This window comes from Melospiza melodia, chromosome 5, assembly GCF_035770615.1.
Source record: "Melospiza melodia melodia isolate bMelMel2 chromosome 5, bMelMel2.pri, whole genome shotgun sequence".
Classification (NCBI taxonomy): domain Eukaryota; kingdom Metazoa; phylum Chordata; class Aves; order Passeriformes; family Passerellidae; genus Melospiza; species Melospiza melodia.
The window spans coordinates 19,274,720-19,287,710 of NC_086198.1; the positions used below are offsets into that span (position 1 = coordinate 19,274,720).

At 38.9% G+C, this 12,991-nt stretch overlaps 1 protein-coding gene across 1 annotated transcript in view; it reads left to right on the plus strand.

Moving 5' to 3' along the window:
- ENPEP (glutamyl aminopeptidase) overlaps nucleotides 1-10,956 on the plus strand; it is a 37,081-nt gene extending 26,125 nt beyond the window's left edge. Inside the window, 12 exon segments of the mRNA XM_063157980.1 lie at nucleotides 59-136; nucleotides 139-212; nucleotides 1,405-1,484; nucleotides 3,141-3,268; nucleotides 3,386-3,441; nucleotides 4,265-4,415; nucleotides 5,175-5,248; nucleotides 5,350-5,451; nucleotides 5,563-5,733; nucleotides 7,524-7,664; nucleotides 8,444-8,522; nucleotides 8,769-10,956. Coding sequence (XP_063014050.1) covers nucleotides 59-136; nucleotides 139-212; nucleotides 1,405-1,484; nucleotides 3,141-3,268; nucleotides 3,386-3,441; nucleotides 4,265-4,415; nucleotides 5,175-5,248; nucleotides 5,350-5,451; nucleotides 5,563-5,733; nucleotides 7,524-7,664; nucleotides 8,444-8,522; nucleotides 8,769-8,933 — 1,299 coding nt within the window. The 3' untranslated portion in view covers nucleotides 8,934-10,956.
- The last annotated feature ends 2,035 nt before the right edge of the window (nucleotides 10,957-12,991 follow it).

Genomic DNA, 12,991 nt, shown 5'->3' on the forward strand with positions numbered 1-12,991 from the left:
TCTTTCCTCTTAGGACTGAATTTCCATTTTCACTACAACCTTCTTCCATCATTCACAGGCAAGTAATAAACCTGTGAAGGAAGTCATGGACACCTGGACTAGGCAGATGGGCTACCCTGTTTTTGGAGATGGGAGCTAATTCAGTATTCACACAGAAACGTTTTCTTTTTGGATCCCAGTGCAAATGCTTCTCATCCTCCTTCTGATCTTGGGTAAGTTCCTACTGCACATGTTGATTCATACCAGGTAGAAACTAAGTAAAATATACCTCATTAAATACATTTACAAAAATAAGTATAAAAAACCAAAGCAAAACAAAAAAAACCCAAATGAACAAAAAATAAACAAAAAAAAAACCCCCAATGACAACAACAACAAAAAACCACGCACAAATAAACAAACAAAACCCCAAAAACCTATATGGGTTTTCTCTTGGGAAACACAATACCTGTCTAAATTCCATCATAGTAAGCTCCATAAAAGAACAAGTAAAACCAGAAGTGTATAAATCTGTTAAGATATTTTGTTTAGAAGACAAAAAATATTAAATCTTTCTTCCTGGAGGTAGGAGAAGATACCATAACCTTAATTTTTTTTATTTTCTGGAAGTTAGTGACCTTTTACTTAACCTAGGGTTATAAAGATTACATATATTTTCCCATAGCATTTATCACCAAGGAGAAGTCTCTCTGGGATAAAGTATAATATACTAATATGGAAGAGCAGCTGACTGCTCAAAAGAGCTTGATCATTTTAGCAGCCCTACGCAGGTGGCTGACATTACACTTGCAGCATGCTCTGCTGTCCCACATCCCTGATTGCCTGGTCACAGTCTTGGTCAGGCTGTGCTGTGGCTCCATTCCTGCCCAAATTTCTCATCTTTGTCCTGGGCATGCCCTGGAGTGAGGAAACTGCACCTACCCAATAAAGATATACAAGGAGCTGAGGAGCAAGAGGTAAGTGTTTTTTAATGAAGGAATTAGGATTGTCTTGGAGAAGAAAAATAGGCTGGAAAAGGCAAGAAGCCCTGTTAACTGTATCACAGTAGATGCTTAAACTCTTTCCTTTTTTCCATCTGCAAAAAAACTTCTGTAATACTTAACCATTTATTTCAAGTCAGCATTGCAAAGATTAAACTAGTGTCTGTGCAAAGCCCTAGACACATCAACATCAACCTTGACACCAGTTATTAACATAAAATCATCTTTTACTAAACCAATCACTTTGTATCCTGCTAGAATATTGCCTGACATTATTTAGTATGTATATGTTCATAAGCACAAGTCAGCTTCAAAAAACAAGATGTAAGCATTAAACAAAGAAACAAAGACGTATTGGAGGGGCTTTTTTTTACTATTTGGCTTCAAATGTAATTTGACTTTCTTTCCCATTAAATAATTTCAGTTACAAATGGAATATACCAGTCAAATTTAAGCGTGGTGATACATCAAATTATACTTTCTACAATGCATCAGATTCTACAGGTAAATGTATTCTCTTTTAAGGATAATGAATGGATGAAAGTTTTCCATATAATTTATAAAAAACAGAGTACAGAATGAACCTTCATACTTTGCAGTTTTCAGGTCCAGGAGGTAGCACACAGCTTGGTTATTCCAGTCACTAGTAATTTCAGTGATAAGATTACTATTTCCCCTGTACAAACATGATGTCAGTTTAGACTCAGTTTCAGTATAGTGCTTAAGCATCTTAAATACAGTCCTATTCAAGGAAACATCTATGCATAATCTTAATTATAATGCACTAAAATCAATTTGGCTTAGATATGGCCATTGTCCAGTCCAAGAAAAGAGGAGAAGTGGGAGGCTGGTTAATGCTTTCGTGCCATGGTAAACTGGCAACTTGAGTTCAATTAAAGAAAAAGAACTACAAATGATTAATCACCTTTTCTTATGCTGATTTCCGAACTGAGAAAATTCCTACGTGGTTCATTTTGATCATTGTTCTAGTATGCAGTCAAATTTGAATTTCTTCTACTACACCTCCAGTGGACAAAATTGTGGGGAAAAATTACTTTTTTCAGATTTTTTCAGATTTTAAATTACATCCCATTGAATGTCAAAAATATTACAATTGGCTTATCTTTTCTTGTGCTTGTTTGTTACTTTCTTAAAATGCGATTTGTCTTTTGTTCTGGGGTGGCGGTTTTTTTAATGGTTTGCTTTTAGTATCCACGCAAAAACAAACAAAAAAATATCTTACGTTATGATACAAGTCAGAAGTTAAAACAAAGACATTTTCTTTCTCTGATTTCCACATGATCTGAGGGCTGCAAGGGGCTATTAACTTCACAAATCATGCAAAGTCTTGATTAGGTGCTTACTTCTACATTCACAAAATTTCTGTCTTGCAGGGCAAACAGCAACTGTAGGGAAAAAATCTTTATAGAAATATTTTGTATGTAACATCCAAACAGAAACATGCTTTTAACTACAGACACCCTCAAAACAGAGATTCAAGACCATTGTTTTCAATATGAAATAGAAAAAATTTTCATAAGTAGCATCATCAACTGGACCAGGCCAAGCTTCTGAGAAAGAAAAATTTTCAAGTATTCATTTTAAATGGGAAAATCCCTAAACATGAGTGCTTGCATGAAGTCTCAGCCTATTTTGTAAATCTTTTATCAACAGCTACAAAAAATAGAATCAAAGAAGAGTAAGGAAAGAAAAGTTAAATTTAGTTGAAACAAACTGGAAAACGAAACTAATGAAGGATAAAATATGAGAACTTTAATAGTACACACAAGGATGAAAAATGTTTAAAAATATATATTTGCAAGAACTGCTTCTTTGCAATTTTTTACTTCTTACAACGACACTAAATCTCACCATCCTCATCCTACTCAGAATGACCTCCATTTCAAATTTAACAAAGTAGCTACCCCAAATAATTACTGCAATTCATTTGTGTAAGACAAGTGCTGGCATTCATCAAAATCTGTAATAACTCATCTTTACTGAGAGCCATTTAGAAGTAAATAAAGAAATAAATTAAATTAAGGGTTGGACCTTATTTTGATATCCATTAAAAACCAAATAAAATGTTTGGAGTCGAGGAATCTCCAGTGAGATCTGCATCATATAAGGTGCACAAACTGATTCCTGTTTATTTTGTAGGAATTCAAATATCATCTTCTACTGATACTTTTGTGAATGTTAATCCAGACCACATTGGATTCTTCCGGGTGAATTATGATAGTCAAAACTGGGCCAGCTTAAGCAATCTTCTGCTTCAAAACCACATAGTGAGTGTTGTAATGTCTAACTTGTCTGGTGGGTCTCTTATAAGAGGTCTGTAAGGCTGGGGTTTTTCTGCAAACAGTCTGTATATTCTTGATCCCTCTTTTCCTCTTTTCATACAGATGTTTTCACCTGCTGATCGCGCAGGGATTTTGGATGACGCTTTTTCTTTAGCGAGGTAAACTAATTCTCTGCAGAGATTTCAACACAAATGTTTCACTTTCTGTTGCCTAATAATTAGGATTCAGGCAGCCCAGGTGGTTGAAAGAAATTTTCTGACTTTGGTATGAGCTTTAATTCTTTGTTGCTTTATCTTGTGGGTGCAAGGGGGGTGCATTTAAGTAAAGAATTACAACTTGCATTACCGTTGCAATCACAAGAAATGCTTCCTTTCAGTACCATGGCAAGAAAAAAGCAGGCTTCAGTTGCACAGGTCTTAGAAAGGGGGTTTTCTCCATATAATTAACAATAATGGAAGCACTCCAGAAGAGGTTAGGTATCCAGAAAAGCAGAGATGTGCCTACAATGCATACAAGGCATTGAGTAGATACCACCTCAGCTACTAGTTTGCTTAGAAACTTGATTGGAAACTTCTAGATCTTGAACCCAACCATGCTGACACAGATAAATTTTAAGCAATCTGTAACAGGCTCTAAGTCTCCTCAGCTTTTCAGGATGTCACCAACCAGCAATTCCTTTCTTTTTTTTGTTATATTAATGTCAGTCAGTTAAAGGCTGCCTACTTCTAGGCACACTGGGCTGCTGCACAATGCTAGCAGTCTTCTCACAATGGCACAACTCCTACAGTTAGGCATTGATCAACAGTGATCCTTGGTTATCTCTCTGGAAAACACCTTCCAAGTTACATTCCAGACAACTTTCTCCCTCACAAACTTTACTAATTCAGGCCTTCTAAAGTAAATAGTAAATCTACTATCTTTGGAGAAGCAAGATCTTCAAATTCATTAAAATAACAGAAGTTATGTTTTCTCCTTCCACAGACCTGGACTTGTGAGTTACACTGTTCCCCTGGAACTCACAAAATACCTAGGAAAGGAAAGAGATTATTTGCCTTGGAATAGAGCTATATCAGCTGTAACTTACCTTGCAAACATGCTCGAAGATGATCAAACTCTCTATCCCCTGTTTCAGGTGATGAAGCAAAATAAAAGCCAACCCAGCTTGGGACCACTGAATCTGATAGTTCAGAATCTCTCACAAGAATAATACTGAAGTTCAAGTGATTTTCACTGTTGCTGAACTATTACATTTACTTTTCATTATTGTTCTCTTAAAAAAAACCCTCTAAACACTGCTTCATAGTGGTATCTGAATTACCTGGATTCTGCATTCAGGACCATGCACTTGGAGAAAAGACATTATGCCTAATTATTTTTATAATCTGTCACCATAAGGCATGTTACAGGTATTTATTTGTCAAGGCTGTCCTGCAATTCAATAAAGAAGTACGTATAGGGCAGCAAAATCTCAAACACCTGTCCTCAGCACAAAGGATGGCTATATCTCTATGTGGCAGTGAGTAGGTTTGTTAGTTGACCTAAAATACTGAACATGATTTAGTGATCACTAAAGTAGGTATGTCCTGAACTATCATCTCTGGAAAGCAGTTGTGGCAGTGTGTCCTTGCTGTACCCCAGCCTTCATCTGGGAACACAGACAAGGCTAGAGAGCAGCAGGTTGGCTTTGTCCTGTCTGCGCATCAGTATTGCAAGCATTCAGACTTGGCATGCTGTGGGGATCTGGAAAGATTGTGTGTGTGCCTGTTCATGTTACTTTTTATTCAAGAGATGATAGTTCTGAAAAAAAATGAAGGAGCACAAACTATGAAATTAAATATATTATAATTTAAAGATATCTACACATGTAACCAACACTCTTTTTCTACTTCAGCAATATTTTAGCAATCTGGTAAAACCAACTGTGGAAGAACTGGGCTGGGAGGATTCTGGAGACCATTTGCAGAGGTGGGACAATCTTTAGTTTTTCCTTCTTATGTTATTGATGCATTAGTTAGCAGTAGGAAAATAACTCTCTCACTCTCTCTCTCTCTCTCTCTCTTTCCAAGGCTTCTTCGTGCATCTGTTCTAGACTTTGCCTGCAGTATGAATGACTCAGAATCTTTGAACAGTGCTTCTCAGCTTTTCAATAGGTGGTTACAAGGAGAAACGTGAGTGCTCACATCTTTTGTGGTTTGTGAAGAACACAGCATGTGACTGGGTACCACTGATCTCAAGTAGGAAAGGGGGAAGAATATTTAAGTACTGTTTCTTTATTTTAGTATTCCTGCAAATCTCCGACTTATAGTATATCGCTATGGGATGCAGAACTCAGGCAATGAGACATCATGGAATTACATGTTCGACAAATACCAAAAAACTTCATTAGCCCAAGAAAAAGAAAAGTTGCTATATGGCCTGGCATCAGTGAGGAACATCACCCTTTTGGACAGGTGATTTAAATGCACACAGATTTCTCTTTTCTTACAGAAGCAACTGTTCGCTGTTTGTTCTTTCCCCTCTTCCTCTCTTCTGTGCTGTCATTTTGGTCAGATTACAGCATGAGGAATGCAATACATTTTCAAGACCAGTTATCTAACATGCCCCTCTGAGATTGTACTATGGCAGGGAAAAACCCTTGTTCTTTTAGTTGAAAGATATTGAAGACATGGTAGTTGCTGCACACAATCAACAACCTTCAGCTCTTCCAACAGTGTGTGCAACTTTAGTTGCTTAATAGTTAATTACCGGGAGTAAATTAGTCATCCATTTCCTCTTTAATCAGTGAAGAGAGGCCAGACCTACAAAGCACTGCTTATCCCAGACCAGGAAAGGAGCTTAAAATCAATGGAAAGAATTGCTTTTGGGTGTTGTCAGTCACCCTCTATTAGCTCCAGTTTGCTTAGCCTAGATGTCTGCTTTCTAACTAGCTAAAATTAGGCAAACAGCCTTGAGCAATTGTTATTAACAGTGCTATGAAGGCATCCACCTGAACTTGCAATGCACCCTGAGGTGCTGCGCAAAAGTGCTCAAGCTAGAACCAAAAATGTTGAATTCATGCTGCCATGGCAATGATGAGGAGTCTGGATACTGCCCCAGAATCATCCAGCAGACTGTCTGACTTGGCAAGAATCTCACCAGGCTGTCGCCCTGCATAGGCACATTGGCTACTTTAGGCTTATCTGATAACTTTGCATGTTGCTGTATCACGCAGCATAGCACTCATGCAAGAAAACACCTACACCAGGGCCATTCACCACTGTATCAGAGCCCTACCTAAATACCATAACATGGAGCAGCCTCTGCTTGAAAGAGTCCCAAGTTTAAAGGAGGTGAAACACAGAAGTATAGGAGATTCAAAAAGATTCAGAAAGAGTAAATAAAAGATTTAGAGTAATTGAAATAACAGTAGGAAGCAGCTGCATTTCTAAATTCTTGTGACCACAACAGCCTCAATCTAAAGCCATTAAATAGCTAATGACTGACATGACTAAAACATGAATTAATTAGCTAGATCAGACTATATTTGCAGAAAATAAAAAATCCCTCCTAAAACAGGGAAAGCTTGTCTCTCAATTTACTATTAAAATAGCAAACAAGGAGGGAAGAGCAAACAGATTGAACAAAATGTCCATTACATATAGGGAAAAAGAAGACAGTCCTTAATCCCAACACACAACAGCTTGAAAGGGTGTTCTTTTGCAGCTGCTGCTGTGAATCCATGACCATGCTACTCATCTCCCTGCAAACATGTGTGCTTCACCCCGTCAGTCTAAACCATCTGTGCCGTAACTCGAAGTATAGCTGCAGCACTTGCAGGCATGCTCTGCCCAAATGAATTTTAATTTTGTATGGAAAAAAAATTCCAAACAAACAGCACGGATGTCAATGTGAGCAAGCCACCTGTGCATGTATTCATGGTCCCTATAAAATCTTTAAAGTCTGGACTACTACTTTTTTTGGTGCTTGGCTTAACAGGCTGAAGTACTAACTGATCGAGTCTTGTTTTCTCTACTGCATTAAAATATAGGAATAATAATGGGGTTTGGCTATTTTCAAATAGAGACATAAACTCTACCTACTTTGCTAAAGATTCCTAACTAAGATTTCTTTCAATACAATTATCTCTTGACACAAGTTACATTTTAGATCTATATACTTTACCTTTAAAATGCTGTAGGAAAAAAAAATAATATTCCTGTTTGAAAATGGTTCTCATTGATTCCTATGGCATTTCCTGTAGATATCTGAAGTATATTTACAACACCAGCCTCATTAAAAGCCAAGATGTGTTCACGGTCCTGAGATACATCTCATATAACACCTATGGGAAAACAATGGCCTGGGACTGGATACGACTGAACTGGCAGTACTTAGTTGACAGGTACTCTAACAAACTCATGGGAAACTACATCCACCTGTAAATCTTGTTACATGCCATGTTTTTGTGTGTTTTCATTGTACAGTTTTAATCACTGACCTTTGCAAAATGGAAACTGAAAGCTTATTCAACACAATTTGCTGTGGAGAAATTATTTTGTCACTAACTTGAAAACCATTCTTTCCCTAAATGATTGCTACCAGTAAATGGTCATCAAAGAGAGAAAGTTTTACCAAGGCCACAGAAATCTGGTTATTGCATGGAAACTAGTGAATCAAGTCTCCACTCTTGCGACTGATTTCATACTAAGAACACAGAGTATAAAATGGGGGGTATAAAATTCTAATGGTAACAGCAAGCAGCAGACATACAGATGAGCAGTGGAAGTAATCACAAACCTTTTCACTTTTCTCCTCAATATTTGAGTGACTTATCTCTCTTTCCATCTCCTAAGTGCTTGGTGAGGGCACAGAAGGAAAGCACGCCTGCAAGCCTAGAGCTGATGATCTGGACAGTTTTGTATTGCTGGGTAGCAATATTCCTAACTTTCAGCCTGAGACAAGCAGTAGTTACTTTAAAAAAATTATTCCACCATAAGAGATTACTCCTTTAGTAAACATATTTAAGAACAGCTCAGATATTATGTTGGAGTGCTATTTTTCAACTATTTCAAAAAATGCTGAAATTTGAGTGTACCTGCTTTATTGTAATACAATTAGAAGTTTACGCTTCAGATAATTATGGTTTTGCATCAAACATCTTTTATTAAATTGTTTTTCTAGATTCACTATAAATGACAGATATCTTGGTCGAATAGTAACTATTGCCCAAACCTTCAACACTGAGCTCCAGCTTTGGCAGGTATGATGACATCAATTCTCTTGAATATAAGTCAATATATTTCACTAACTTCTGGACAGGAAACTTATTTTTTTGTCCTCTAAATGCTTAAAGCAGCAGGAGTAAACTGTAAAACTATTCCAGTGCTACTAGCATGAGCTTATAGATCTCTCCCCGTCAGAATTACCCCTGACTGTGTCTTTGTAAAAAGCTGCTTGCCCAACAGCAGCATTATTTACTTCACATCAATTCTTTTCTCTTTTCCAGGTGGAAAATTTCTTTGAAAAATATCCTAATGCTGGGGCAGGAGAAATGCCCAGGAGTCAGACACTGGAGCAAGTGAAGAGCAACATCGAATGGCTGAAAGAAAATAAGGAGGAAATACAATCATGGCTGAAAAGCGCAGTAGGGCTTCAAAGTCTTACTTTGTGAAAAAGATCAGGCACTCAGATCTTCAAAGATGTTTACCAATGTGGATTTCTCACCTAGGTACCTTACTAAGACCTAATATTTTTTTCTACAAACACTCAGGAGACCACTGCCAGAGCAATGTTGGTGTAGTTGCTTAGCAAGAATAGCTTGAGATCTGAATTTGCCTGAACAAACAGGACAAAGGTTTAAAGTCATTCAAAGCAGAAGTGATGGCACAACTGGTGTCCTTGCTGATCACTCTGGACTCACTCCTTATGCACGCCACTCTGCAAAGCTACTTCTTGGTTTGCACAGAAGTATGTCTAGTATACTCAGGGATTCCTTTCCAAGTTCACCTCATAGAAGCTTTCTCCTGAAGGAAAGGGAATTAAATGGTAGTTTTGGCATTGTCTAAAATCATCTCCTGTATTCATAGCTGTAAAAATTCTGTGTCTGGGATTTGGGTTTGCTCTCTGATACTACAGAAAGGCCAGTTAAGCTTTCCTCTCAATTGATTTTTGAAGTTTAACTACTAGTACACAAGGGATCAATATTATCAACTTCTTTTTCAATTATTAGTAGGGATTCTGTAGCTTAGGGGAAGGGTTGTCTTGGTTACTTTTGTCTTATTTCTAAATCTTTTAAAAAAATTAACTTGTGACAGCCAATACTGCAAACAAGACATGCTTTACTTACTGCTTCTTTTCTTATAGAAAAATTTAAAATTTAAAAATCTACATGAAGTCTCAGTCTCATTCTAATGAAATTATGAAACTTTATGGTTTATAGAAGAACAGCTGTTACATAGCTCAGCTGTGCTGTACATAATAGCTTCAGTGACTTCTGAGGGGGAAGAAACCTATTAACTCCTCTGAGAAAACACAGAAAAAATGGGAAATGCACCCAGAGAGGTCAGATGAGTCCCACTGCTGCAACTGAGTCTATTGCAGGACTACAGACAGCAAAGAAAGAATTCTCAGTCCCAAGTCCCTCCGCCCTTGTGATGCTGGAGAAGGCTACTCTGTCTCTCCCAAGCTGGAAGCTGGGGGATTTTGGAGTTCCCAGGTTTCCATGTGCTGTGTCCTGACACTGGACAAGCAGCAAATGTGAGCACGTCCTTGTCTTCTCCCTGGTCTCCTGAACAGAGACCACAACCAGCTAGAGCCATTGTCTGTCCATGTGTCCTGGGAGCAGGATCACAGAGCACCCCATAGCAGGTAGCCCAGAGAGATTTCATGCACAGCTGTCAGGAAATTCTGCAGTTGGATCAGAAGACAGGAGCATGGAAAAGCCTTTGATTACCTTCATTCTGCAATGCTATTCAAAGGGAAGAGGAGATGACTGTAAGGTACAGTAGTTTTGGTACAGGCTATGTGCTTGCCTCTGGGCCTTGGTACAGAGGACTCCAGAACAACTTATACAGTCCCAGATGGAAACACTTTCCTCCACTTCCACATTTCACTCAAGGCTGGTACTGTTTTGTGCCTCTCTCTAGACACTCAAATAGCTGTGACAAGCCCAGACAAATGTGGTGACAAAGTCAGTTGTCCTGTTGTGCTGGTTTTGGCTGAGATAGAGTTAATTTTCTTCACAGTAGTTGGTGTGGACTATGTTTTTCATCTGTACTGGAAACAGTGTTGATAAAACAGAGATGTTTTCATCACTGCTGAGCAGTGCTTACAGTGTCAGGGCCTTTTCTGCCTCTCACACCAACTCACCAACAAGGAGACTGAATGCGCATGAAGTGGGAGGGGACAGAGCTGAGACAGCTGATCCCAACCCACCCACAGGATATTCCATACCATAGTGCATCATGCTCAGCATACAGAGATGGAGGGGAGAACAAGGAAGGGATGGACATTCAGAGTGATGGCGTTTGTGCTCCCAAGTAGCCATTATGTGTGATGGAGCTCTGCTTTCACAGAGATGGCTGAACACCAGCTAGCTCATGGGAAGTGGTGAAGGAATTCCTTGCTTTGCTTTACTTGCATCCATAGCTTTTGCTTTTATTAGCTTTTTAATTATTAAACTATCTTCATCTCAACCCATGAGTTTTCTTGTTTTTATGTGCTCAATTCTCTCCACCGTCTCACCAAGAAGGAGTGAGCGAGCGGCTGTGTGAGGCTGAGATGCCAGCTGGGGTTAAACAAGATCTGTCAAAGGAAAATGTCAGTCATTTGCCTCCTGAAAACAAAACATGGCAGGATTTTCACTAACAGTGGTTACAACTTGCTACAGACACCAGCTGCTCTTCAAGGTGAGGCGGTGGCAAAGGGCCAAGCAATTTCTTCCAGTTTTTCTTGCTGCTCAGATTGACACACAGACAGCAGTGAAAGTGAGGCAGCTGCACACACCCAAAACTACCAGCAGCAGATAGGGAGCAGATTGTCCTTGGGCAGCTGCCAGTTCAGTGCAACATACAACAACTCACCTTCACTATTTTATGCTTTTGATAAATTGAAGGAGTGGAAGCCAAACAAAAACTCAGTTGGTTTCAAGGTCACAAACAGGTTTGGTAGCATCACACAGTAATGCCATTGCATTGTATCACTGTGACTAGCAACAGTACAATCAGCTCTGAAATTTTTTCTGTGTACAGTATGTTTTGACTGAAGGTTTTTAATTTCTGCTGGCCGTGATGTGGAACACTGCAAAACCAATATAAAGATATCCAAGCACACAGCTCAGTCATTTTCCCTTTCAGAGATGATTAACAAAATTTTGGCAAAAAACCCTGATTTTATTATTCATACATTTCTGCCACAAGCTGCTGTAGAAAGAGAAGTATTACTATTATGGTAGTGGTACAAGATTAAGAAGTTACTTCAAGACATTTTTATCCCTTGTTACATGTAGCCTCTACTACCACCAAGTGGGACCAGGCTGGCCAACTTTGTCAGTTACAGCAGTCGGCTTTCATCAAAGAAAACATGGGAAGTAATGAAGATTTTCTGTGATGCTGATAAGCTACAGCGAAAGCAGCCTTCATCCAAGTCACACAGACAATACCACTGTTTCAGACAAGACACATATAGTGCATCACTGTAGTAGAAAGAATAAAAAAGGTCAGAGGGAGAGAACAGAAACATATCACTGAAGCACAGAGAGAAAGAGAAGCCAAGGACAAGCCTGAACAACTACTGAGCTCATGGTCCTACATAAATGGGGGAGAGAAGGAGATTTAAAGAGTGAACCAAGCAATTGCCACCTGTCAGTTGATTCTCATTCTGTTTAGGAAGCTGCGACCAATTGCAGCTTTTGTGCCTGAGCCACACTGGATCAGAGAGAGTTTTAACTAGTGCTTGGATACTTTTGATGTTACAGAAAGGTTTGCTGGATTTCTACACTGATCTTAAGTGGGTCAAGGAACACAGAAGAAAATCCAAAAGCCCAGAAGGCAGCTGGTTTTATGATAGGGTAAAGATACTGTCAATTTTAAATAATGTTTTCTAGATTATGCAGCACTCTTGCTACCTTTAAATGGCTTATGGAGAATGTACTGTATGGCATGTGCCTCTTTCAGACTGTTTGTCCGAGATGGATAATAAACCTGGTACATGCTAAATCTTTCAGTCAGGAACTGGTGCATTTATAAATGGTCTGTGATAAGCTTAAGAATGTCAATTTGAAACTGAATCCAAAGAAATGTGAACTGTTTTAAAAAGAGATAATTTTCCCTTGGTCATTCGATCAGCAAGGAAGGAATTTCTACTGATAAAGCGGAGTGAGGGAGTGCAGAACCAGCTGGCCCCTTAGATCCACACAGCTTTTTGAGACTCTGCTGTTCCTATTGTACCACACCAAACGCTATTGCAGGCAGTGAGGCAGAGAAACATCTTGAGTAATCGAAGTGCAATGTGGTAGAGTTAAAGAGGGGCCACTTACCACTTCTGCAGTGTTGCCTTACACCAGCTCTGCAAATCTGTCTCACATCAGCTACAGCTGTGCGTCCTATAGAGCCTGAGCCCATGGGCCCCAGGAGGCTGTAAGCCTGATAGGAGCACGAAAATGCTTTATCTTGATAATTCAGGTAAAGAAACAACTGAAGACATTGTATTACTGCACAGAGCAAAAAAAAA